This window comes from Mugil cephalus, chromosome 18 (genome assembly GCF_022458985.1).
Source record: "Mugil cephalus isolate CIBA_MC_2020 chromosome 18, CIBA_Mcephalus_1.1, whole genome shotgun sequence".
Lineage (NCBI taxonomy): Eukaryota > Metazoa > Chordata > Actinopteri > Mugiliformes > Mugilidae > Mugil > Mugil cephalus.
The window spans coordinates 10441143-10462989 of NC_061787.1; the positions used below are offsets into that span (position 1 = coordinate 10441143).

Genomic DNA, 21847 nt, shown 5'->3' on the forward strand with positions numbered 1-21847 from the left:
CCCCAACTCTCCTCGTTTTCCATCCTCTCTCTCCATCCCTCCCTTCCTTCCCTCCCTTGGCCCTTTGCTTCCATCTCTCCTAGCCCGAGCCCTCGGTGAGTGATTGAAGGGAGCCCCGAACGCGGCCGTGTGGGATACGGCTATTTTCTGGTGATGAAATTCCTCCAGTCAGGACGGGTTCCGCTAAAGACCGGCGAGAGTTTTAACGTGGGAGGACATTAGTTCATTACCTCTCCGGCAGCTCCCTCCCTTTTTTTTCTATTTGTTTATCTTTAAAATCATCAAAAAAAACTCCCCCTCCGTTCACACTCGCCAATGAAAATGAATTCACATCGCATAAAGCGATTCTCCCTTATCAGATGTGGCGTCCGTTACATCAGATGTGGCGTGATGGAGGACTGTTCCGTCCGATAATGCCGTTTGCGACGTGGTCCCGAAAGAAGAAGCCGATCGCTCGGTCTTCTTGCGGGGGGGGGGACTTTTTTTTTGTTCTCCGTTCAAATATGCAGAGTCATGCACGCAGCTGCCGGGCCGCGTGGTGTCCATCATTTCTTTGACCTCCCTGTGAGCGATTTCACTCAAACAGGAATGCAAGTTTATTTAAAGGGATTGCATGAGGCTGGAAAAAAAAACGACTTAAAAATCCTCCTCCTTCGTATCAGTTTTGTTTGCCTGTTTGCGAGGGGGTAAAAAAAAAACTCCTCCGGCTAGATTTGTAAATTTCCTCCAGGTCTGCGGTTAAGCCTCCCCAAAGCTTCATCAGGCCCGAGAATGGCACCGCCATGCGTTCGGCCCCCTTCATGATTAAATATCAAGGAACTGCATTTGACATTTTATTAGCCCAACAAGATGGATGAAATGGCCAGAATAAAGTAGGCTGTGTCTGTTCACTTTCCCACCAGCGCTTGCCTGCCGTTCTTCTGTCTGGCTTTTCCTTCCTCCTCTGCGCGAAGTGTGTATTAGGAAAACGTGATGGATTTCACTCCGAGGAAGATTTTCAGCGCCGACGAGGAAACATATATTTTTGTGCCTTGTACCTGATGCTCCTGCTCTGTGTCTCTCCCCCCACCCCTCCTTTTTTCCTCCCCCCCCTTCTCTTGTTCTACCTCAGATCTCCGGTCTGAAGGATTAACCATCTCCAGCGGTGTGTCTCTGCTGTCTTGTAGCGCTGTGTATTGTTTGTGATTTGCTCAGGCCCATCCGCACGGCTGCTCATTTCGGCAGCCCAGTGTGACGCACTGAATTTTGCGGTGGGGGGCTCACAGATCCACGCCGCTCCTCGCAGCCCCCGCGGGCCGCAGTCAGTCTCCTCGCCCGCCCCTCACCTGTAGGCGTGCACACGCAGACACACACACACACACACACACTCACGCATGCTCATTACCTGACTCGTCTGGTAGTGGAAGGCGCTGGGGTGTGGAACTTGAACCCTGTTTAGCTGCAGGCGTCTGCAGTGTTTTCTTGTGTAAAAGCATCGGGGCCATCGAGACACTACTTGAGAGGAAAGAGAAAGATGGATGTGCTTCCTCCCTGTTTTCAAAAGTTTAACACTTTAACACCCAGGAGTCCCCCTCCTGTCTTCTCTCTAGCCCGAGGCATGCCAGAGGAACTCAAAACACTGACTGAGAGCTAATTCCACCTGTGCGCGCTCTCTCGCTTTAAAAAAAATAAAATAAAAACGGCAATCAAGTCTGCAAGTCGTGGCAACCGCAGATGAAGGTGGAATTCTGCGTTCAAAGCGATCGCCCCATTTGTAAAAGCGCAGAAATCAAGCATGGGAGAGGACAAAAAAAAAAAACAGAGCAATATTTTTTTTTTCTTCTACTCTGGTCTTATGTTTGTTCCCTGATTCCAGCCCCCTTGAAATTACAGGAAAAAAGGCCAGATCATTTTGTGCAATTGCACTTTCATGTTTTTCTTTTTCTCGCTATACACTCTTGTTGATTCGTTTTGGTAGACGCTCTTATCTCGATGGCTGAAATTACATTTAATTGCAGTGTGGAAAAAGGGTTTTCCAAACAGCCTGTGAAAGGAAACAAAAAAAAAAAAAAGCCCCTGCTGCGTGGCAAAAGCCAAACATAAACTTTTCAAAACGTGTTTTTTTTTTCTTTTTCTTTTTTTCAGTTGTAATTTGGAGCCGGCACAAGACGTGACAAGATGCGATTCTATCTCTCATGATAAAGCGTAATCCCCTGACTTTGTAGAAGTAGGAGCCTTGATCTAGAACAAGAAGCATTTTTCACATGTGACGCAGCTTTCGGCGGGTTCGTGACTCCTCTTGAGTTCACAGAGACAGCGGTTACAAGCGCAGCCTCTGACACCTGGACCCGTATGTTATGACTTGAGCCTGTCACACTCACTGACTCCCGGTGATAAACATATGTTATCACTCCAGCAACGTGGAAGCGATACGTGCCTACGGGGCTGTACTGTACATTGTTCCGGTAGGACAAGTGTGTGTGTGCTTTCCTTTTGCTGCTTATATGTAGACAGGGGCGAGTGTGACTAAAACACACAAGGGGGAGGAGATGGAAAAACTCAAGGAGAGCGCTGGGGTATTCAACTGGACAGTGTGTGTGAACTGACTGTGCGGTGTATGGGAATGTCTGGCACGCCTCCAGAGGTATCCCACAGAGAGGGAATCCTGCTTGATGTGACCATGAATAGAAAGCCTTCCCCACCCCCTGGACCCACCCAGGCCTTTGATGTCAGAGGGTCACACGGAGCCCTCGCAGCTCTTGGGGGACATAGTTTCCCCCGAAACGCCTGGCAACCTCGCCGTACCCTGCCAGCGCCACAGCCAGAAGAAAAGCTCAAAGCGCAGACTGCTGCTCGTCCGCAAGGAGGAAATTTGGATTACATGGACTGTATAACCGTTGAGACTCGCAGAAAAGGCCAGAGGACACGTTCCCGGGCCTATGTTTATTACTGAAATTTAACCAGAGAGCATGCAGTGAAATACCAAGACAAAAGTACCAAGACAACTAGAACTAACGTTATAACCTACGCAACGTTTTCCAGGCCAGGGTCCCCAAACTGATGAAAGTAGGGACCACCTACCTACTTTATGTATTCTATATTAAACTCAACCTAGAGCTATTGTTATTATCATTTTGCATTCAATATTAAGCTGTTCAAATACTACACAGGTTTAAATAATCATTATTTTGACACAACAGTAGGGTGGCCGTGCAACTGCCGCGTCAACATAAATGTGCCTCCATTTATCCCTTTACTAAAATATGGTGGATTCATGTTCATGAGTATTTAAAGAAATTAAAATTTGTGGGGGAAAACAAAACAAAACAAATATATATATATATATATATATAAAATGTCTAGTCAACCAACGACCCCTGCAGTACCACCATGGACCCCTAGGGGTCACGGCCCCCCTGTTGAAGACCTATGATCTACACTGTTGGCTAATGTGTATCTTCACAACTCCTTGTTGCCAAAAACAAAAAACTGACTGACTAAAATGCTAAAATGTTCAATCTTTTTAATGGCCAGTAGGGGGCGACTCCACGGACTCTAATAATAGTCTGTGAAATTAGCGTGTTTCTTACACCACTGTCACCTCAGTAAAGATTAATTCCTAGTCATTTATAGTCTAAGTCTTCTTCAACGCAACGCAATGTTCATTTCAGAAATTAGGGTAAAAATAGACATAGGTGTGGCTGACTGCACGCGGGTCCATCACGTCCCCTCGGTCCTTCCCACATCCTACCAAATATGATGATACTGGCGCCGAAAAAAACAAGATGGCAGCCTCAAAAAATGCTTCATGGGGCTTTAAAATAGCTGGGTCCACTTTTTTTTACGCACCATAACCTCTCAATCACACTGAAAGAAACAACATACACAATAGTCGAATCATCCCTTCCACTGTTCTCAAGTCGTGAAGTGATCATGTGTGAAACAGTCGTCTTGTGAATCTTTAAACTAAACATCAAAACAAACGACTGTATAATACGATGGACAAAGCCTCCATGACCCAAAGATTTAAGGTGATCCGACGTTAGCTAACTGGGGGAAAGAAGCTATAGAGACTCAAAACTTTTTTGTATGTGAGTGGAAAAATGTTTATTTTTGCATTAAAGTTAGGTATTTGAACCTGGCGAGTGGCTCACTTTGGGAGCCAGCCTCAAGTGGCCATTCAAGGAACTGCATTTTTTAGCACTCAAGTGTTGACTTGATTTGTTTGGCTCATGTACTAAAAGATTTATTTCTGTTGTATTTCTGAGAGATCTGTGAATTTGCTGCACCGATGCGATCTGGTTTGTCATAAATTACACTTGAGTTAAGTTTAACCTGACTGTCAATGCTGAGCGCCGAAGTGCTTTAGTGGCAGAACTTAATGAAGACTTTCTCCTCTGAGTCATTACGAAGGTATCTCTGCCTTCCCCTGTTTGTGTCTCTGAGTCTCCGTCTGTCTGTCTTCTCTCGCTCCCCTTGTCTCAGCTCCCTCTCCTCTCTCCTTGGGTCTCAGCTGGCTCTGTTCCTATGGCCCTTTGATCTCGGTGAAAGGGTTTGGAGCTTTAAAGTGCTTCTGTTTCCGCTGTCAGGAGCCCCTCTCTTCCTCCTTTCTGGTTTAGGCTTTCAGAGTGGTGGCAGCGTTGTTGCTGTGGCTGGGTGGGTTGGGTAGGTGGTTCGAGGTGGTGGTGGTGGTGGTGGTGCAGGTTTTCTATGGGGTGGTGAGATTGAGGTGAGGTTGGAGGGAAGGGGGATGTGTGTGTGATGCTGTCAGCCTCGGTCAGGAGAGAACTTGACATCCTGACTGATCCCAATTCCCTCCAAAACTCCCACTTCCCACCTTATTCAGCCCCTTGTGGTCATGAGTGTGATGTGTGTGCACTCCCTGTTTTGTACATTTTACAGAGGGGTTGTACATCCTTCTGTATGCAGCCCAACAAGGCTGAATTAGCTTATTTTTACTGACTTAGATACTACACTAAGAGAGAAATGTGTTTAGATGTGTTACCTCAAATAAGGGTTGCCCCCATTGGCAGTAGACACGTTTTCAGTCAAAATATTATAAGCCCTAGAGCACCAGGAGCTTTGGCTTTATGATGCTGGGCCACAGTCAGACTTGACTAGGACTAATGTAGGTCGTAGGGATGCAAAGACAGAAGGCCAAGTGCAAGTTCAGATTTTGACAGTGTCATTTATAACGTAAGTTCTTTAGTTCTCCTGTGTTTCTCAATGAGTGGTAAAACAAATGCTGCTCTAATGACTTTCCCATTCCATATAATTTTTCTTAAAGCACACTTGACGTCTAATAAACCAGATCTATTACTCAAATTGGACTTCCTGCATCAGGAACTGAGCTAATGTTGGCCTGCGCTCGTGCAATAGCCTGCTTCTCATTTTCAGTGTACGCCATCAATAAACTAAAGAGCAGTGTGAAGTACGACAGCGTCCTGGCTACCTGGTTGCCAAGACGGCACAACCTACGCACATTAGCAGTGCCGGTACAAGCCATTTATACTTGTGCGTCTGTCAGTCTGGCTCGCTATGTAGTAACACCACCCGTAGCTAGTCGGCGCTGTGACTTTTTTTGCCTGATATTTCACCGAACACGAGTCACGGAAAAGTTTGTATCTCCGAACTTCCTCAGTTAACCTCTCCTTGACGTGTTCGGAGGATGGCGGAGATGGAGTTCAGTTGGATATACTAAGTGGAAATATGCAACAACTAAGCTGACCAATGACAGCTCTTGGTTCTCTCCGTTGCTGTGGCGCATAGTTACTTTTCTGGGGGAGGTGCATGTCAGTTAGGGCGCTAGGGTCCACGTAGTTATCTGGGCCGATGCCATAGCTTCTGCGTCAACTTATCACAAAATACTTTTCCATTTGTTTTTTTTTTTTTTTCATTTTGAATGGTGACCACAGACTACTGCCACCTGCTGGTATGAAAGGTTATTGGCTTTCAACAGATGTGTAACCTGGCTGTGTAGTATAACGTCTGCAATATGCTCAACTTCAGCTTTTTAGTCGAGACACATGTGGCATGAGTCGGTGGTAGTTCTTTAGCATCAGTGTTACTGTGTCCAGAGCGCTACGCTGTAAAGTTTCGAAAAATTAAAGTTGCATTTTTCACATTTCCCATCACACACAGAGCAGTTGCTATCCAACTCTTGGTTTTACCCAACCTTCTGCTGTAGTTTGACTTCTACATTTTTCCTTCTCGACTCTCTGTTTCCGACCAGTCAAGAAGCTATGAATGAAAATAGGCTGGGCACGTCTGTTTGATTATTGTATTCAGGCGCGCCAATTTCCTGCCAAGTATACATCCAGATATCTTCATCTCATTTCATGCGCGACCATTTCAGCTGAAAATATTGTGCAAAGCGCAGCTTCCTATTTTAGCAGACCGCTGTGTCAACACCACCAGGCCCGACAGCTTCACCGCGACCGTACCTTCTGCGACTAAGCGAAGCCACCAACCCTCGCCGCGACTGTGTAGCTCTGCAACTTTTGCGCCGAGAAAAATTATTAGTGTTGATGTAACCTCGTTCCAAAGAAAGACTCAAGGCCGGCTCACATGAACGCACGCCCCTCCATAAAATCTCAAAAGTCTTCTGGGGGCATATTTTCACTTGGCAAGTGTATATTCATCCGGTGAAATAAGACGACAGCTTAAAATCCACAGACCGCCCCGTGTAAACATGCGATGCCTTAAAGAGGCGCAGGCTGGTTTAAGCAAGGCCACGTGAAAGGAAATGGCTTCCATATGTCAGGAGTGCGGGCTTTTTCTGTGCCTCGTTTGCAAGATGTCTTCCGCGAGGGTTAATAGGAATTAGAAAACCTCGCGAAGGGAAGCAGACGAGTCGAGCTTTCTCGCCGCGAACCCTGCGGAGCGGCTTTGATGTAAATCTCAAATCAGGTGTATCTTTAGATGCTGCTGCTCCGCCACACACCTACACGCGCAGGGTGAACGCTCCTGCACACACACATTGCACATTGTCAGGCTGCTTCCTTTCGTCATGTTGATTAATGCTCACTGGCAGATGCTAAGATGATCTCGGCCCCTGCAGCTGAATGCGGAGGATCGGGCCGCTCTCTCGCGTTTCACATGTACAGAGGCACGCTGCGCTCCCCCGAACTATCCATCTCTCCGCTGTCCTCCTCAAATCCCCTCACACCTGGCTCTGCCCCCTTTGAGACGTCTTTTTTTCCCCCCCTCCTCCCTTTTTTCTTCTCAAACTCCCCCACTGCCCTAACTCTTCTCCGTCCAACATTCCCTCCCCAATTCATGGCTCATATCTTCACATACTCCCGACTACTGTTCACTCTGTTGTCTCTTCCTCGTTTTTTTCCCTTTTTTTTTTTTTTTTTTTTTCACTTTCAACAACTGGAATCTCCCTCTTCTGCTCGTCTCTTGTCTTCCGACCAATCTACATGTGTTATGTTTTGCGCTTCCCTTCATTTCCAGAGAGCTCCAGCGGGGCTCTGGTTTTGTTCTAACCGGTGAATACGAGGCGAGCAGAGGCATTTTGCCGGGGTCAGTGTAAGGAGACGCAGCCAAGGCATGACATGGTTAATGAGTGTCACGGCTCAGAGCGGGTGTCTGGCTCCCCTCAAGCAGGAAAGAAGTAATCAAACTCTTCTAACTTTTCTTCCCTGGCTCATATTTCTATGCAGAAAATGTCTAAAGCATCAAGGGCAGAAATATTTGCTCCGCATACTTTGCCATTAAGCAAAGTAAATAAAAAAAAAAAAAAAGTGAAATCAAGCGTAGGAAGTGATTGGAAAACATATCTGTGTGCCAGTGACAGAGCAGGTTTTCTGTGTTTGTGTTGGTTGCAGCGTGTGCGTGCGTGTGTGTGTGTGCGGAATCGGCCGCGCGTCGTTCCTCTGCAGCTGCGTAGTGATCCCGGTAAATGAGGCATGTAATGGTGGCGTGTGAGTGCATGACTTGCTCATCATAAACACACGCACGCACGCAAACACACACACACACACCTGTTCCCGAAGCGAACGGTTGCCCTCACCCTCACCGTAGGCCCGCGAGCAGGAAATAAAGCATTTCTCGTGAGCCTGCCGACAGCTGACGTGCAGGAACGCAGCCGCCGAATGGAGGTGAGAAAAAATTCCATGACTGTTGTGTTGGCACGTCAGGTGAGAGATGTCACCTTTGCGCGCTTTAACTCGGATGTCTCCTCCCGAGAGGGCTGTTGTCTTTCAGCGTCGCGAGACATTGGTGTGACTCTGAAAAAAAAAAATAGGTTCTCCCGTCGCCCCTTTGGGCTAATTACGGAAAGTTCGTATGTGTCCGCGCAGACATACGTGCACTGTGGGTCTCTCCTCCGGTATGTGTGTGTGTGTTGTTTCCGCTCCTCAGTCCTCATTATTGACACTGGCCTGAGCTCTTTCATTAAGTCGGCTGTGAAGTGGAGGGACGATGGGGGCCGGGACGGGATCAGGGGACGGGGCGGAGGCCGTAATTGGGCTGTTCCGCTCCCCCTGGCCTTCCTCAAGGTCACTGTTGAGACGAGCCGTCGGCCAGGTCTCTCGCTCTTCCCACCTCCTTCTTAAACCCGCGCCTTCCCTCCACCTCCCCTCTCCTCCCCCCTCCTCCTCCTCCTCCTCCTTCTCCTGGGGTCTTTTGTCACAGTAGGCCGGTCCGCTGGGGAGCCGCGGAGAAGCGGAGGGGCTAATTCAGTCTAATCTTTGAGCCTGTTAATGTCTGGCTGATATGTGGATTTCTCCACATCCTCAGGGGAAGGCCTTTGTGGTGAAGGCCATCATTATGGAGTTTCCAGACCCTCCTAACCAATTATAAGAACGGAGACAAATTAGTTCATCTCAAAGTTGGCTCCTAAGAAGTTTTCCTGATTGTTCTCAACTTTAGCTCACATCTCACACAAAAGGAACAATTCTCAGCGAAAGGTTTTGGGATAAAGAGAAGCCCGTAGTGCCTCTATTTAAGGAATGACTTGTGTGTGTGTGTGTGTGTGTGTGTGTGTGTGAGAGACTTCGTGCAACCTTGTATCATGTGTAGTTTTTGTCCGCGCTCGAAGCCAAGTTCGAAGCCATCCGAGCAATGTAGCGTTGTGGTGTAGCGTTGCTTGTCGGGCTCTGGCCAGCGGTGAGCTCGGTCTAACGTTTCCCTCTGATTAAGACGCAGTGGTGAAAGCTGCCTTTGATCTGAGGAAATGTCTGCGTAGGGAGCAGTTGGAATGCAGCGCTCTCTTCTCTCCTCTGCAGATGGAGGGAGAGCGATAGTGTCACAGTCTATTTGTCTGGCCGCGGCAGGGAAATCTTGAAGCAACGGAACGAGCGCGGCGTTAGCTCGGTGGAGAAATTGAGTTATTTATGTTCTGTTTGCACAAACTCTGTGACATAAGAGCGCGGTGGAATCTAATGATGTTACCCCTAAGTGTGGTGGAAGAGTGGGAGTTGTGCAGTGGAGGAGTTCACGGCAGGAATGTTCACACTGGTTTCAACTTCAACCAAATTTCACGCTTCGAGCCACGGACGTCCAAAAAACTGTCCTCGGTGTTTACAGAAACCTGTCACATGTTTTTTTTAACCGCACATGTCATGTCCTCTTATGTATTTTCTTCCCCGCAGGCCTCCTGCGCTGGCGACCAGTCCGGCTTTCTCGGACATCTCCCTCATCCGGATCTCGCCCCAGAGGAACCCGTCCGTGGGGGCGGAGTCGCCCTTCCACCCCCCTCACCCTTACATCAACCCGTACATGGACTACATCCGCTCACTCCACAGCAGCCCCTCCATCTCCGTCCTGTCGGCCACCCGGGGCCTCAGCCCCGCGGACGGTGAGTAAAGCGAAACCTACACCGACGCACAAAGCATGATGCATGAACCCTCGCGGCGCGGATGCCGCGAAACGGGCAACGAGGCCCCCGGCAGGCCCTTAAAAATAATTGTCGAAATTGATTAGCGGGGTTCGATCGCTATTAGGAGGAATCTCTGTATCAGTTAAGTTCCCGTCTGAGATCTGACGAGGTCAGGTGAGAGGCAGCCAGATCCATCTCTATTAAGACCCAGGGGTTGGTGCGATGTTATCTGAGTGAGGGAGCCGGTGGATGGGAGTGTTATGAGCGCAGCGCCATCCGTGCGGGGGGGGGGGAGTTGGAGGGGAGGCTAATCCTTTTGATCTGTGAGTCATGTCAGAGACCACTGGAGGATGCATCATTGAGCGGAAGGGTCACATACAGTTACACCGCACTCAGGGAAAAAAGGTCGGATTCAAGTTCAGGGTTGGGGAGGGAGGGGGGGTTGGTTGTTATGGCGTCCTGCAGGGAACATTTGTTTCCTGAGATCTTAAAATGGAGTTTGACTGGGAAATCAATTGAAGCGGACACCGGAACCAGTTCAATTATAAAAAAAAAAAAAAGAAATGATACAAAACACCGCTGCTAAAAACTATTAAAAGGAAAAAGCACTCGGATACTTTCAGATGATAGATGTTTTTAGATTTTAGAACTTAAATAAAAAGCTTTAAATGTATTAATGTGTATAAATCCCATATATTAAATATTATATTAATTATATTAACACACACAGGTTTTACATGACAATTATCCAGTTTTGTGAAAGTGCAATTAGCTTTTTGCTATTTTTTAAATAGACGCAAAAAAATAAGTGGTTAAAAAAAAGTTCTCATAGCAGGAAGGCAAATAACCAGGCAAAAAAGTAAAACTGAGAAAAGAGCGTATTTGCTAAATATCTCCATTCACCTCGCAGGTCTTTAAAGGTCCCATTTCGTCCCTCGCTCTCTCAGCCATCAACCCAGAGACCCACTTCACTTCAGCTCCCGGCCTCGTTCTGAAGTGTATTTCTGAAATGGCAGATAGCAGGGGCATTTCCTCTATGCCACCACACTCGACTTCGTCTCATCCCGGTCCGTTAAAAGCTAAGTGAAGACCAAGAGTGTCTTCTCGCGGCCTCACTCAACCCTTCTCCCCCGCTCCCAGCATCCTTCTTCCTGCGAACTGGGAGCGTACACTCAAAGGCTCAACCCTACAATTTTCCATTACCGCGACATAATGTGCGCCAGGCTCTGATCGCCTTAAATCAAAATAGTTTCTCCCAACCTACCACAAGATCCCCGTTTCCCCCCTCATAATGCTGTGAATAGTGAACGAGGCACCTAATTACTCTTTTAATCAGTCCGGTGATTAATTAACCCATCGGCTTTTGTGTTGTTAGTATATCGCCGCCCTTACAGTGAGCCTCCTCCTTCTCCAATATGCAAAGAATCTTTTTTTTTTCAGCAAAAAGTACATTTGAATAATGATGAATTAATTAACAGAATCTAATGGAGGTTTAAAGTGGGTGGGATTCAGTGCCACCCTCTTGCTGCCACACATTTGCTTTTTACATCTACTTTTATTTATTTCCCTTCTTTTGGTATTTCTCTCGCTTTTCAACACGAAGCGCAGGTTCAGAGGAAGGCTTGCCCCTGATCCTATTGTTGTGCTGAAGGAGCACCCGGTGGCTCACCAAGTCCTGAGGCATGTCTCTGCCGTCTCCACGCCGAGTGCCACACTGACAGCCTATCCCCCTCTTCCCCCGATTTTGCCCCAAGGATCGCGCTCGTATGCCAGCGTTTCTGAATTAGAAATTCCGCAAAGCCCTTTTCTGCGCATGGGTTCTGAATGGGACACATTATGGTTGAATGCAAAAGCAAAGCTAAGGCGGAACACTGGAGACAATTAAGAAACTCCCCCCCTTCTGCTGAAGACATAAAAGCCAGATCGAATTAATTTAGAATTTTTTTTTCTCCTCCATTCATTTAGCCAATCGTGGATGCAGGCGTACAGGGGAGCCTTAAGAGGAAATCTCCTCATGCAGCGTTTCTTTATTTATTTTCTCTTTATTTCTCCAATTGAGGGGTAAAACGAGCGGCGGCACTCAGTGGTCTGAACCGATTCCGTGTTTGCATCCAAAACCGCAGTGTTAGTCTTTTCCCTCTCTCTTTCTTCGGATATTTGCATACGGAAGCCCACCGCCAGATGTTTATTTTTAGGCTACGGTTCAAAGACTTACAGCACCCTATAACTAAGGGAACGACTTGGAAGAGAGAGGCATTTTGAGGGAGAGAACGCGGAGTGGAGGCAGAATCATTCGCTGTATCTTTATGCATGCAGATCTATCTGGGCAGATTTAGGCCTTTTGTTTTCCTGCAGAGTTTAAAGGAGCAGAGTCGAGGAGCAGGTTGCATATCTGCAGGCTGCAGCCCTGCTGTCTACGACGCACGAGCACCATCTTTGGCAAAAGATGTGTCGGCCCACATACTCTTACCACACACACACACACACACACACATGCACACGTACAGTATATTTACACATTCTCCAAGTGATCAAGGAACAGTAAGGAGAAAAGAAAAGGCTGTTTAAGAAGTGCATTGTAAGGCGATCGGTTAGGCTGTTCTCGGCATGAATGCATCAATCACACACTAATGCACACTCACTGTAATCTCTGAGCAAGCATCCGGTAATTCCCAGCGAGGCTCTCCACTTCAGGTGATGCTCCCCGTGCAGCTGTTTTGCTTAACTTGATGGTGTGGCTAATGCGCTCATTACTGTTCTGCTGAGCTGATTATCATCTAATGTAAATGAATTCACGTCTTGTAAGGCAGCACAGGTGCACTCGCCGTCGCGTTCCTCTCAACCGGCGAATAAATCTCCCCTTCTCTCAGCCTCAAATTCTCCCTCCCCGACCAAACTTCCCCCTCCCCACCCCCAGTTGTCTCCCAGTCGTTTCCTCTTCCTGTCTTGCTTGCTCTTCACTGACCTGACGTCTTTTCCCACTCCAGCCCCGCACACGGGTCTGACCACGGCTGAGTACTACCACCAGATGGCTCTGCTGGCGGGCCACCGCAGCCCTTACGCGACCGACCTGCTCCCCTCGGTGGCATCCACGGCCGGGGCCAGCAGCGCCAGCGCCCTGCACATGGAGTATCTGCAAGCGATGGAGAGTAAGTCGGCACTGATCTCATACACGACTCACGATATGTACAATCAAGTATTTGTATATAAGTAAGTTTGTTTGTGTGATGTCTGAATAATCAGATAAATTAGCTAGTAATTGGAAAGGTTCATGTGAACGTCCCAAAGGCGAAAGACAACCCTGAAAGTTGGTTGACATCATGTACCAAGAAACATTACTGACATAAATAACCCTCAAATGTTACAGTTTGTCACTTGAAAGCTGCGTCGACTCAATATTTTAACTTACACAATCATCTAGAATCAATAAACTGTAGATCTAAACTGATTAGCATGATTCAGGAGAGGCCACTTCAGTTAAACGGTTTGTAGCCTGTCCTAGCTTCGTAGCCTTTTGGCTAACAGGAGCTCTTCCTGTTTCCCCTTTTCGTTGACGAATACAGACTACTGCCACCTGCTGGTGTAGAGAGTTGTCTCGTCTGATCCGTTCTTTTGGTTTTCATTGCAAATGCTTGAAATTGCCACTTGTTTATTAACCTTCATATTTTTTTTGTTTTTTTTTTACACATTCTGGTTTAAAATGAAATGTATACTCCGAAATCTGAACCAGTAAATGCGACATAATCTATGAACGAACGGATTTGTTCGTTCACTAGGTTAAAACTGGGATTAAAAAGCTTCATCACTCCGCTACATATAGTGACTATATTCTAATATGTTACAGGTTTTAACTACAGGCTGCTGTGCTTTTAGGAACAGTTTTGCGTCGAGTATTATTAAATTTAACCCTCCACATTTACCTCTGCAGGGTTGCACCTTCAAGTGTTATGGTTGCATACCTGCACATTAAAGCATGGGTGGCCCCATTGGGAATTCAGCCGTTAAATTGCTCTTTCACAACACACCTATCCTGTACTATATATAGATCAAGCTACACCTCAACCACGGCGAAGGAGGTATCTGCAACTTTACTTTGACATGATTTAAATGAGCTATTGTCTTAATGTGTTGAGCTCAGGACTGTGTGCAGAGGACTTATGCTAATGAGTTATTTTAAAGTGTAAATAGGAAATTAAACGCACACTGAATCTTAGAAAGGTCGGACAGCATCACCCCGCTCCCTTTGATGAGAATGTATTTAGTCAGGCAGACGCTGCTTTCATGGAAATCCGGGGTGAAGTTCCCCGTATTCCTCAGAACAAACTAATTAAAACTAGCCAAACTTGTGCGGGTATCAGAAAATTAATTGCTATTAAGTGGGAATTGGAATGTCCCACCATTCATCACCGGAGATATCCTTTCTTCTGTGTCACTTTTTAAGATTAATAGACTGAAACAAAACAATTAGGGGCAAATTTAAGTGGAGATGCAGCGCTCCTCACTTAAAAATCGCCTGTGATCATTGCTGGTAATAAGTCATCATGTTTCAACAACGTGTGTTCCTGCGCCTGAGAAATTAACACTTTAAAGCTTTGGTGGATTTCAGAAAAAAATAAAAAAAAACACACACACACATAAAAAAGAGCAGAGTGTATAAGGAGGCTTTCACTGATAATCAGGGCTACCACGTTACTGCGGCTATTTTAGTCTATTTCAAATCAGTGTAATTACCTTCAGACAGAGCTCTGCTAATGAAACAATGGGCCTGTCCTTCCTATTTGTGCTTTAATGGGCCATTGTCTGCGTTTGCGCTGCCTAATTAGCACCGTGGCTCTCATGGATCACTATGACTAAAATCTGAAGTCTTTATTTGTGGTCTTTATGAGCTAATTTTAATCCTTGCTTCTTTTTCACCCCCCCGAGTTGCTTTTCTCATGAACCCGGTTTGGTTTTAGTCACGTTTAAGCCTTTTAAACGCTGAAACTCTTTCACATAATCTGATTAAATGCAGCTATGCAAGGCCCTTTAGCATTTTACATAAAAAAAGTAGGTTTTTAAATACATTAAAATGTATCTGTGAGCAAATATTAACATGTATTATAACTCCTATAAGTGAAAACTGTTCATTAAAATGTTTTAAATCATTTTAAATACTAATATTCTGCTACAATGCTAAAAATCTTCTTATTAACATTTTTTTTTCAGCAAATAATTGTATCTATTCAACAACATTTGATCTTTATAATAAAAGTTTCATTTATTATGGCCATTTTACATGTAAAGTCGTAGTTTTGCCGGCTGTACGGCCATTACATCTCCAAAAATCCAGGTTTATAGTGCACAAAAATAAAACATGGGCAGCATTCCATCCACGCTCCGGCCCTCCCCCGTGACAGCATCCCTCTCAGGTGGCCCCCAAGACGTGTCTGCGTGGGTTCAAACCCTAGTTTTGGAGCCAACTTTTTATTTCCTCCGCCGTCAGTCTGGCCCGTCTGAACCCTCCCCGGTCACGAGAATTAATGACGCGGCGAGTAACCAGCCATCGCGTCCATAAATCAAGGGGAAATTAGAGGGACAGTCCTGCTACGAGCCGGGACGCTCCTCTCTCCGTCTCCCCCGGTTGGCCGATTTATCATTTGGGCTGCGCATTAATAAACACCACTCCCATGAGGCCTTGCAGCGGTGGGTTCCGGCGGGCCCTGCTCCTCAGCAGTGCCTCCCCTCTCCCCTTAATTCACCGCAAGCGGAGGCTGTCCCTCGCGCGGGCTGGGACCCGGCTTGTTTAATGTGTCACGTTTGGGACGTAGAAGGTTGGATTTGTCCAAATCACGAGGATGAATCATATTTTTTTAGGAGCTGAATTAGATGTGTGATTTTATCCGATGTGTCATTTGCTGTGAAACCGTATCCTTTGTGGGAAAAAATGTGTGCTCAGGGGATCGTATGTGTATTTACTGTATATGTGCTCCCCTTCGCCGACACATGAAAAGACAGATTTTCCATACAATGGCGATGTAAAGGGGGGGCGTTGCTCTTTTTATATAGCTCCATCTTGTAGTTGAATCTGAGGCCTACGTACGCCAGAACAACCACGCTGCCACCGCAGCGCCGTCCGCGCACACACACACATCCACATCCACACACTCTGATTACCATGTGAATGGAGCGCTCTGTAATCGTTGGATGTGTCAAACGAGAGATGGCGCATTTACGTTTGGGAGATGGATGGATTGTGGGGGACGTAAATATGGAGGGGGGTTATCGGGGCTTGGTAAGCTGGTTTTGTTTGCCTTCATGAAATAACTCAAAATGTTTTATTTCCAAGTCTTGAGTCACAAAGTCATTGTGTCAGTTCACGCACAAAGCACGACATCCCCTCAGCACCCCTCCTCTCGTCTCTGCCCCCCCTCTCCGTTTTTTTTTTTTTTTTCTCTGTCTTGTTTGTGACATCTCCGTGTGAAAAGACAACAAAAGTCATGTTTTAATCTCTACCCGTGGCTCATTGTGTGCGCGCGGAGAATGGTTCGCGCCGTTTCCGCCTTGTACCTTTTCAAACCCCCTTTTTCGTATTTCCAGTCAACACTGATTGCATTTGAATAACGAGTCAAATTGGACTTGATTAAATATTACCATACACAGTCAGAGCATTTCTCCAACATAAAAGGCATGTTTTCTCATGGATGAAATGCAAGCAGTGCATCAAGTGACAGCCGAACACTCACTCGGATGAGCCCTTTGTCTGATGATTGACAAAAGTGTCATGTGCTGGGGTTAGAGTAGGTTAGGGAGTTTGGATGAACAGAAAATGGTCACTTTTTCAGAACGGAACAAAAAAAATAAAAAATCGCGTGGATAGACGGAACAGATCCGTCTTTTTTTTTTTTTTTTTTTACGAGGTCGCTTTAACCTTTCATTTTCTCGCCTGCAGACTCCCGTTTCTCAAGCCCGAGGCTCCCCTCGAGACCCAGCAGGAAGCGGCCCCTGCCCATCTCGCCCCTCTCCGAGCACAGCTTCGACCTGCAGACCATGATCCGCAACTCGCCCAACTCCCTCGTCAACATGCTCAACAACTCCCGCTCGAGCTCCTCCACCAGCGGCTCCTACGGCCACCTCTCCGCCGGGGCCATCAGGTAGCGGACTGTTGTGTTATTTAATTAGCTGTTGCATTCATAGGTTCTTTGAAAAGTTTGTTGCTCTGATATGGGACTAGTTTTGACAGTTTTAATCGTTTTTAAGTGCCAATAACAAACCACCCAACGGGGAACGCCGTGTAAGACAGAAGGTTAAAGGAAGTGTACGTCGGTGTGAGGAACTGTCTGCATGTTTGCGTGTGCGTCGTCCATGTCAAACCCCCGCGTGGGTGACGATCTCCCATCCAGCCGGTCAGCCTGCCTCCCCGGCGGCTCGTGTCAGTCATCCCCTGGCCCTCGCCGAAACGTCACATACATCACGCCCCGGTACCAGCGGCTGGCAGAGGGGAGCGAAAGAAAAAGGGAAAAGGGAAAAGATGCATCGCCCCACCCACAGCCATTGATCAGCGATCTGTAAAGCAGAGCCTGATCAATCACGCTGCACACTCAGCCACTGTCCAAGTGACAGGGCCCAAATAGCCGGAGCCCGCAGACTGATGACTGATATGACAAGCGGATGGGCCCCCAAATGTGTCTCGGCCCATTGATTTCCACTCGGCTCGTAATAAGATCAGCAGACATATGGGGCCGCGCTGAGAGCGAGGCGTCAGGGGCTCAGGATGAATGGAGGCCGCACAGATCTGTGTTTATCCGGCGGTTCTGCGGCGGCTACACAAACCTTAACGCGCCCCTGGGATTTATTTATGATCAACAAAGTTAACTCAGGTTGAGGCTTAATAAACTGCAGCTTGAGCAACTATAACTGGAGAATAATTCAGCTTTATTTACATGGCTCTAGGACACACTTCAGATTATTTATCATCTGTATCATTTGCCCAGTGGAAGAATGACATACTGCCTTACACAGACCACATGATAATTCACTGTGTTAACAAGCTGAACATTCATTGGCATGGATTTACCGACAGCCCCGTGGTTCCAGCATTACCACACCATCTCCTGTCAGATTGTCCTCAGGGATGAGGAGCTATCCAGAACAATCCATTTATTCACTGTCGTTCCCCCTATTTTTCTTGCTGCAGTGCCTTCGCGGCGGACGTTTTAGAGAAGTTTCGTTTTACTTTTATGATCATTTCACCCACTTTAACAGATTTCTCCCCCCCCTCCTCCTGCTTTCCCGCAGCCCGGCGTTGAGCTTCGCCTACCCTCCGACCCCGGTGGCTTTGCACATGCACCAGCAGCTGATCGGACGCCAACCGGGCATCGTGAGCTCCGCCTTTGGCCACAGCCCCCCGCTCATCCACCCGACGCCGGCCTTTGCCACCCAGCGGCCCGTGCCCGGCATCCCCCCGTCGGGGCTGAGCGCCAGCGAGCGCTCGGCCATCTCCAACGACTCCTCACAGGTGAGAGCGGCGGCCCGGCGCCTCTGCGATTCATCATCGCGGGTAATAGATAGCGGCGTCGCATGCCAGCCGCCTCGGAGCGAAACGCAGCGAGCTGGCTATACAGGCAGGACCCCCCCTCCGCGCGCAACTCTCCTGGGAGTTTCCTCCTACTTGTGTTGTCTCTTGTTTTTAGACTGCCGAGAACGTGCCTGCAGCAAACAACAAGGGGCTTGTTAGCATAGAATCCCACTGCTGACTCCATTAATCACTAGAGAGGGAGCAAGGATATAGAGAGGGAATATTGACATGGATGGATGCATCCGAAGGGGCTTTTTCTCTCCTTCCTCAACCCTTACTGTATGTGCGGGCCCGCATTTGAAGTTTATTACCCATCCTCCCCGCTGCATCCCATGCCTTAAAATTTTTTAGCGCAAATGAGGCCTCGTTCAAATTGAGCACACCAGAAAACTGCCTTTTCCCTCTTCTGGATAAACAGCTTTGGGGCCACAGCTGAATATCAAAGTTGAAAAGACTGAGAGGGATGTAGCTGTAGGAGCAGGGTCCAACACAAAAACTTCTCCTTCTCCTTTTCCAGAAGTTTAATTCTTTTGGTGCGAAACAAGAATCCTCCCAAGGGCATATTTACGCAAGGGCCGGAGTCGGGTCATCCATTGGCTGAATTGGTTCTCGAGTTTGTTTTAATTGCAAATGATTAGGCCAGCTAATGTGATACACTGAATTGCATAGTTTTTCATTAGCTCAGTTAAAGCTTTGTGATGCAGGATTCATTACGGTTCAATCAGAGTTGTTTGTTCTGGTTGATTAAGTAAATGAATAATTGACTTATAAGCATCACATGCATTTTTAATAATATTATAAAGGATAAAACTTGGGAGAATTTGAAAAATGAAATGGGGGGGAAGAATCAAAACCGCGCCACCGCTGGAGGTTCAGAATGATCGGATAAAGGTTGGGAATGCCAAAGTGTTCTTCTTCTCTCCCCACAGACCAAACCGACGAGTGAATCCGCTGTGAGCAGCACGGGAGATCCGATGCACCACAAACGCTCCAAAATGAAACCGGAGGAAGAGCTGCCGAGCCCAGGCGCGGTGAGCGTGCAGGTGGGGATTTACCAGAAATACCCAAATCTGTTTTTTAAGTAACCGACTCAGTGGCTAAGCTCGAGCCGTCCGTCAAAACTGATCACGTTCAGGAAAAAGGTAACACGCTGGTTGGTAAATCCCAGAATTTAACCAGTTTTTTTATTTTTAGATTCGTCTATGCTCTAGAATAGGAAGCCCGTACATGCGCTGGTCACCTGCCAACATGGCTGCAACAATAGACAAGCTTACCAGCCGCGGCGTGTATTTGTTCACCTGCATCTGCTCCTTGGTGTTAGTTTCCCACCCTGCTCTTATCAGTTTCCGAAGCGAAACAATCCATTGATCTTTGGGACACGAGAAAGGAAATTGTTTTTGCTTTTGTTTAATCAAAATTTTAAGTGGTTGGGGGGAGAAAAAAAAGAAGAAAAAAAAAAAAACGAAAGAGAAAAGTGATAAGAGTAAGCGTTTGCATCTGCGGGAGAGCCCTTATTAGAGTCGATATTCAGGCGGCAGATACAGCCTGAGGCGTGCAGCGGAAGCCCGGACTCTGCTGCGTTAGCCCACACCGGCTCGGGGAATCTCTGCTCAGAAATCTTACTGTGACAGTGAAATATGTCTGGGCTAATAGAGCAACCTACAGCAGGAAGAGGGGGTTTAGATTCCTCAAATGCTTGCCGCGGTCCTGGCGCATAACGACCCCCAGCTACAGAGAGTGGCTTTCACTTCCACTCTCTGCACTTTTCTCCCGTGCTGGCAAATTCACAACGGCGCTGTATCCAATAATGATTGGCCTTTCATGTGATATATGTCTTTTACGACAAGTTTTGATGGACTCATGCTAGGAAGTGGAAGCAAACCCTATTAGCAGCAAGTTTTTCAGACCGAGGACCCTGAAACTGATCCCCCTACCTACTGTATCTGTTCTATATTAAACTCAGCCTAGTGCTATTTATAAATATACATTTTTATTATAATTTTGCATTCAGTATAAAGCCATTCAAATAATACACAGGTTCAAATATTCATTTTTTTAATTTATTTCAAACAGTAGGGTGGCCATGCAACTGCCGTAAACATAAATATACCTGACATAAACATACAAATATCTGCACTATATATAATATTACAGCATGCTTCTGGATTTCATGTGGGGACTGAATAGGCTCTCAGTCAGGCCTTGTGATTGGCTCATCAGCGATAGGGGCGGGGCTACTGTGAACAGGAAGCTTAGATTGACAGGTCAAGTGTGGCGCTCCTGTGAAACGGTGAAATAAAAAATGTCTAATCAACCAAAGGTTTTGTGACCCTCCCCCCCGCACTACCTCCACGAACCCCTAGGGGGCGCCGACCCCTCGTTGAAGACCTATTCTATTAGGCCACATTGTGTATTTTATTTTAACGTCGGGTTGTTGATCTTTTATCGTTCTCCAGGACCATCCTGATGGGATGACGCTGGTGAAGGAGGAAGGAGACAAGGATGAGAGCAAACAGGAGCCGGAGGTGGTTTATGAGACGAACTGCCACTGGGAGAACTGTTGCCGCGAGTTTGACACCCAGGAGCAGCTAGTACAAGTGAGTAGTGATACATTAAGGGCGCACCCACGTTAGGTATGCTTGCCCTCTATAGTCCGGATTCTGCAAACACGGTTCGCTTGCGTAGCCATGACGTATAACGCACGCGACCATCCCTACATCCCTCAACCCAGACATTGGCGTGGGCTAACTATTTTGAAGATTGCTCCTTTTTTTGGTTCCATTCTGCTTGTGTCATTGTGCTTGTGTATTCAAGAGGGTAACCAAGGGAAGGTCCACTGGAAATTGACTGTCGGCTACGAAGCGGCGGGAGACGATATGTGGATGAGGTTTTACATTGGTAGCTAAAAGAGAGAATCTAACACTTATATTTGCTAGGTGCATAAACACACTATGAATGATCGCATGTACCAACACAAAACCTGCTGCTCTAAACATTTAACCAAGGAACTGTTTTCAGTCTTGTGAAGAAAAAGATGGCTACTATTTGGTTTATTTGTATGCCCTACAATGCATCATCAACTGCCCGCAATCCTCTTTGTTAGGGGCTCCCCTAGACAGGTTTAGCTAATTTTGGACCGGTATCCTTGGTCTCCACCCCCGGGACCTAGGATACCAGCTGATTATCCATGTAACAAGCTAAGCATTCAGCACATTGGCAACTCATTCGCAGAGAATTTGTACGTTCAGAGGTTTAGGCAGCCTCCTTCGGGCTGAGAAGTGTTCACATTTGACCTCAGTTCTTCTCCAGTTTTCCTTGTAGGCAAACAGTGAGACACAACGGGATGTTTACAGCTCTGAGATGCCACTCAGAAAACACCAACCACTTTGTGTTTTCGTTCCGTGAGAGGTTTCACAGTTTCTTTCCTCGAGCTGGGCAGATCCCGGCAAACATCGACGGAAGCTGTGCTGTTCCGGACAATGCCTCCT

General features: G+C 47.0%; 1 protein-coding gene across 3 annotated transcripts in view; it reads left to right on the forward strand.

Moving 5' to 3' along the window:
• Window positions 1-21847, forward strand: part of gli3 (GLI family zinc finger 3) — an 88765-nt gene that overhangs the window by 54311 nt on the left and 12607 nt on the right. For 2 of the 3 annotated variants that reach the window (XM_047568156.1, XM_047568155.1), the window contains exons 5-10: window positions 9579-9784; window positions 12793-12954; window positions 16734-16935; window positions 18080-18299; window positions 19289-19402; window positions 20816-20956. In XM_047568156.1, the coding sequence (XP_047424112.1) occupies window positions 9579-9784; window positions 12793-12954; window positions 16734-16935; window positions 18080-18299; window positions 19289-19402; window positions 20816-20956 (1045 nt within the window). The remainder of the gene's footprint in view (window positions 1-9578; window positions 9785-12792; window positions 12955-16733; window positions 16936-18079; window positions 18300-19288; window positions 19403-20815; window positions 20957-21847) is intronic. The other variant, XM_047568157.1, reaches the window with a different exon arrangement.